Source organism: Sinocyclocheilus grahami, unplaced genomic scaffold (genome assembly GCF_001515645.1).
Source record: "Sinocyclocheilus grahami isolate Dianchi unplaced genomic scaffold, SAMN03320097.WGS_v1.1 scaffold34.1, whole genome shotgun sequence".
Classification (NCBI taxonomy): domain Eukaryota; kingdom Metazoa; phylum Chordata; class Actinopteri; order Cypriniformes; family Cyprinidae; genus Sinocyclocheilus; species Sinocyclocheilus grahami.
The window spans coordinates 328,570-334,421 of record NW_015505213.1 but is presented as its reverse complement, the minus strand read 5'-3'; the positions used below and the strand labels follow the sequence as shown (position 1 = coordinate 334,421).

Below are 5,852 nucleotides of genomic sequence, written 5' to 3'. Positions count from 1 at the left end.
GTTGGCGTCCAGTTTATTGGTACATTACCGCCACCTTCTGTTCCGGAGTGTGGATCAAACAGCAGGTTCCCCTCCCTTTTCCCTCTTTATCTTGCCACATTTGGTTTATTTTTATTTTTTCCCAGATTGTGCATTTTTCACTTCTGATTTGTTGTCACTTTCTTGTTAGAGAAGTGATCAATCAGAACGAGCTTCTTAAAATAGGGTCTTCTTGCTGACGCTTTTTATTGAATTCCTTCAAATATTAATTCAAGTAAATTCAGATACTACTAAAATGCAATTGTTTTTGCAGTAATTGATTAAGTAGTAAATAAAAGCATGGGCACTTGGTATCCGTTACTTTTGTCAGCGCTGGGCAAAAGGTACTGGCAATCGCAGCTGTTGGTGTGTACTAGATGAGTGGATTTTATTTAAACATTTCATAAAGATTTATTTGCATGTCAGGTAGCAATCTTTGCTATTAATATTTTTAATAAAATATAAAGTTCAGTCGATTTAAAGAATTTAAAAGCACCTGCAATCCATAACATCACATATTGCAAGCTACTCACCTGCAATTTTAACTAATATCTTAAGATATTGTAATGATGTTCTATAATTATAATAAAATAAATTAAATGTAATGAAAAATAATTTAATTCTTGTTAAAAAATAAACTAAATTAGGTGTCCACATATTTATATTTTATAATAAATTTAATAAAATCATACAACAAATCATATTGCGAACTTTACAGTTACAAATAACGTGCATAAGTACAATTATTATTATGTTTTTAATTGTAATGATTCCACATTTCATCAGACATAAAATCCTGATATAAATAGGTACAAATGCCTCAGTCATTTTGATTTGTAATGTTTTATTTTAGATCAAGACCAGAGTTTGCACATTCAAGGTCCTCAACTTCGTCTTTCCTTTGAAATGAATTAAACCTACAAGATATTTTCACTATAAATATTATGCATAGCATTAGTTCATAATTGTAGATCAAGATAAAACTGGAATGTGGGTCACGAGTCACATTTAAATTCTTTACATACAACATTCATTTCATTACAGGACTGGAGGAACATGACTATAAAATACCGTTTCTCCCTGCAAGTGAGCAGATCACAGGTACAGTTTATGAGAGTCTGTGCAATACAAAAAAAGAACAAACAAATAAGAGGATTCTGGCAAATAAGCATGAACAGGAATTTCAGTCTAAACATGCTTGGGAAAGAGCGACATGAGCAACATGATGGCAGAAAACAGTTTCTCTTTGGGAAATCAGATTTTATGTTATTAAGGTTTAACATGTAACACTTTCTGTTAGACACAAACCAAACTAAATTAATTAAATAAGCAAACGAACATGACAGACAAATCATAATTACTTGCGTAGATGAGAATTAGAAAACATCTAACAACCGTTTCTCTGGAGGACCTCCTAAACAAACACAGAGATGCACTTTGTCGTGTCAAGGTTGGATATGGAAGTTTTTTCCAGAAGATTAGGTCAAAAGTTCATTTCTTCAGCACTCTAAATGTACATCCTTCACTGATCTTCCGCAGAAAGTTTATGCTGAACTTGAAACAGCCAGTTTCTTGAGATGGTCCATAAAAACTTGCAGACTGACGTCGTCTGTGAGGATTGGTGCTCCGGACTCCTACAAGGAGGAGAAATAATATTAGAGATCAGACATTCCTGTCAACACTGAATTCATTTCAAGTACCTAAGAACACATAACGAACATAACGCTCCGTCAGAACTAAAGGCGTGTACCTGGCCCCAGGCGTAGAGGTTGTTGTGGGTCTGGGAGGGGTTGACTTTGGAGAGGAGGAAGCGGGCCTGTGAACCTCCGTGCTCGGTGTCGATGTATCTGGGCATGGGGAAGCGTGTCTGCAAGATCTCCTGAGCGTCGTCCAGAGGAGCCTGAAGCAGCTGCTTGAAGTTCTCATACTCTGCCATCTCCTGGTATCCAGCCTTCCTCCACTGAGCGATAGTCTGTGAAGATGAGAATAACACCATCACTAAACTGAACTCAGACAAATGCCATTTAACATTTGAGGAACCGATGAAAAGAACAGTTCTGATCCAAAATCTTGTGAGCTGCAACAAAGCATTTGATTCGTACCTCTCCATGGAAAATCACCAACTGGAAGAAGGTGTCCATCAGCAGAATGCGATCAGGAAGGATGCTGCTGCTGTCCAGAAGAACGGGCTACAAAACCAGACAAATACGAGATGAGTGCAAGCTGAATTCCATAACATTCTGTATTATAATGTTGCATGGATGGGTTTCAAATCACCTCTGGAGGGCCGTAGAAAGAGTAGGAGTAGAGGATGGGCTGTATCATTATGAGCGACTGTGTCAGATCCTGACTCACAAAATGATGCCTGTAGTAAGACGACTCATCCGGACTGTTATTGAACACCTGCAGGAATGGGGATCTCCTCAAGTGGAACATGAACTGTTAAGAAAACAGACAAGTTTTAATTTCAGAAATGTGATATTTTCATACAGGTTTTAATCATACAGTACAATCTCAAAATAAATCATGCATCATTTATGTATTTAAACAGGCACACATTCAATTGCAAAACAGTGTAACTGCAAGTTTGAACTATTCAAGGCATGATTTATTCAATATATACACATAAGTACTACTGACTTTGATATATGTACTAATATATCAATAAATGCAAATTAAATCCAAAATATTGGATTTTGCTGATGTGATAATAGCATGATTATTAAACAAGCTACAAGAGTTTACTTTTAATTAAATGTTGGGTATTTAGGCATAATTTTTGCTACATTTGTGCATAATGTGGGACTTTTAATTATAAATGCACCAGGACTCTTCATTTGAAATGTCTATTGTTTTAGTACTTCTGGCAGCTCATTCAAAAAGCTAAAACATAAATAATGTAATACAAATATTAGTGCTGTCAAACGATTAATCGCATCCAAAATAAACGTTTTTGTTTACATAATATATGCACGTGTACGGTGTTTATTTATTATGTATATATAAATACACAAACATACAATATACATATATATTGAAAATATTTACATGTATATACATTTATATTATTATATTTAATATATAAACATAAAGTTTATTGACCACCAAATCAGCAAATTAGAATGCTTTCTGAAAGACCATGTGACACTGAAGACTGGAGTAATGATGCTGGAAATTCATCTTTAATATATATTTAAAAAAAATTAACAATATTACTATTTGTATTGCTTATCAAATAAATGCAGCCTTGGTGGGCAAATAATTCTCTTGAATGGAAGTGTATACAGACCTTTACATTTCAAGTAAAACTATTTAAACTATTTAAAAATCCTGTCACTTGTCAAAACACACTGAACACTAGCTTCATGACACTTGGCTTTTGACAAGCAGCTATCTGTGAGCTAAAGGAGTTGTAGTTAATCTATATGTTTGTGCAGTAAAGTATGCCTATGTACAGTACAGAGTACACAGAGTAAATGTAAATTTACCTGCACTATGTACTCAACGGTGGAGAACTGAGGCATTAGCTCTGCGGGCTGATTCACTTCTGAAATGCCTGCGTATGATGGAGGAAACTGTGAAGAAATAGATTAATATTTACTCACAGTGATGTTAGAGAAGCACATGGAGCAAATCCATGACTGAAAATGAGTTTCAGTAATGTATACTCACAGAGTTCCTCTGGAAGCAGAAGTTGCAGGCCCATATCTTAGCTCTGAAGTCCACTTGACTACAAAAGGAAATCAAGCGTTAAAGGTGCTAAACTTGTCTATGACAAAGCCTTTCTAATGTAAGTCATTAGCACACAGTGAGAAACAATTGTCTACCTTTAGTCACAGCGATTAAAGGAAACAATTAGCAGTTCACTGACCTGATCCAATAAACATACCAATGATAAATGTTGGAAAGTAACATTTAAAAAGCTCTGAAATAATGTAATTAGCAAGTCTGTGGAAATCTAGAGGAAAAGACCAAACCTCCACTTGAGCAAAACACTATTTTACGAACCCTAAAATAAAAGGTCAACATCCAAACCAGGCAAAATCAGCTTCACCTAAAACCCTCTAAACCCCCTTTATTGTGTTTATAAAATGACAGCAACAGCAATATGATTAAGGACACCAATGTTTAATTTAATAAACAGGAATTAACTGTTCTTAAGTGTAAGCTGATATTCAAAGTCCATTCCAATTCCAGTCCACCAACTAATCAATAATTCAGATATGCAAATCAAATGTCATCATGATATTTATCTATACTGACCACACGCTGTACAAACAAACAGTACTCAACACTGCTTGGAAAAGTGATTCAGTCCTTACCAGAGTGGGTTGAGTACGGCTTTGCAGTTGGCCCGGCTGCACAGTACCGGCTCGTACTGGACCGGAGGCAGGTCCGGTCTCTCTTTGAGAGGAGTGAAGAGGCAGGAAACAGGAACCACTAGCCGTGTGGCCTCCAGGCGGCTGGAAGGCCAGAGGTTCCAACTGCAGCGTACTCCATCGCGATCTTCGTTCTGTTGGATGAACTCTTGGTAGGTCGCCATGACAGTGTGAACTGTGAACGACCAGAAACAGCGAAATGAGTAAACAGTGAGCTGCGAAGTCTTTTGAACCCTAAACCACACCTAACGGGTTGTGTCTCCAAAACTGGACAAGTAGGATAGCAGAGCCTAAAATTAACAGCAAATACTTGAGTGACAAGAACAATTTCTCCCATGTCAGCAATGTGCGCGGAAATTGCATTCTTTTATGTTTGTTCATAACAGAAGGAATGTTCACGCAACTGACATCTTTGAACAACGACACTCGGCATGAGTGGTTACCCTTGCCAAGCCCAAAACGTCATTAAGAACTTGTTGATTAGAGATATGCGTAGATGTGTTGAGGAGCAAAACCAGATACTATTTTTGAGCAGAATGTATTACTGCTGGGACACACCTGTCCTAGAATACCTACTCAACTCCAGTCACAGGTTTGCTGACTAAACACAAAGCACTTCAAAGTATTAGAAGAGACTTTGGCCTCTGATAACCCTAAATCAGAGGGATCCCTGGAAATGCCTGCCCTAAACACTAAATCATGTCCAATACCTGTATTGACTGTTTGGTTACACAATGTTAATGAACTCACCGTTCCAAAAGACACTAGACTGGCTGTACATGTCAAAAGTCACAAAAACCTGATACAAAATACTAAACGAGTCCAACAAATTGTTAAGCTATGGTCAGCACACTTAATAACAACTGACTGAAGGTTCTTAAATGTATTACACTGGTGTTAACATATTCTTATTAATATATTACTTTACAATAATACACGTTATCGTGATGACGTCACGCGTATATATACACATTTCAGTGGACAAGCTCGCGCTAGATGATGTAGATGTTATATGGGATTTCTGTGACTTATATGACTTATTTTGTAACTGCGTTTATAGCTAAATGTTTTGGATAGATTTGGAATGTTTCCTTTGTAAATGCCTAGGCATGAAAGTTTACTTTTCTGAAAAAGATGTATTTTTTTATTTTAATAGACAGAGATTACCACCAAATGTGGCCTTTATTGTTAATCTTTGTTTGATTATGGGCAAATACCATATACATCAACAGAAATGGGCTAAAGGAAAACCCAACTTTTTGTTATTTCAGATAGATATGAAAAATTATATTGAGTTACTACTTGGGTTGAAAAACAGTAAAGCAAAACGCACTAGGTCTCTTTGTGAAGCTTTTCTGTTATTTATATGATGTTCTTTTTTCTGTTTCGTTTTTTTTTCCCCATTATTTATTTATTTTTACCTGAATTATTATTTATATAATACTGTATATTTTC

General features: G+C 36.1%; 1 protein-coding gene across 1 annotated transcript in view; it reads right to left on the bottom strand.

The window, feature by feature from the left end:
- Window positions 1-1,425: 1,425 nt before the first annotated feature.
- Window positions 1,426-5,852, bottom strand: part of LOC107581388 (protein transport protein Sec23A-like) — a 6,440-nt gene continuing 2,013 nt past the window's right edge. The window contains exons 2-8 of the mRNA XM_016266946.1: window positions 4,341-4,572; window positions 3,691-3,748; window positions 3,507-3,593; window positions 2,296-2,457; window positions 2,121-2,207; window positions 1,769-1,990; window positions 1,426-1,652 (exon numbers count right to left, since the gene is read on the bottom strand). Of these exons, the coding sequence (XP_016122432.1) occupies window positions 1,563-1,652; window positions 1,769-1,990; window positions 2,121-2,207; window positions 2,296-2,457; window positions 3,507-3,593; window positions 3,691-3,748; window positions 4,341-4,561 (927 nt within the window). The 5' untranslated portion in view covers window positions 4,562-4,572 and the 3' untranslated portion in view covers window positions 1,426-1,562. The remainder of the gene's footprint in view (window positions 1,653-1,768; window positions 1,991-2,120; window positions 2,208-2,295; window positions 2,458-3,506; window positions 3,594-3,690; window positions 3,749-4,340; window positions 4,573-5,852) is intronic.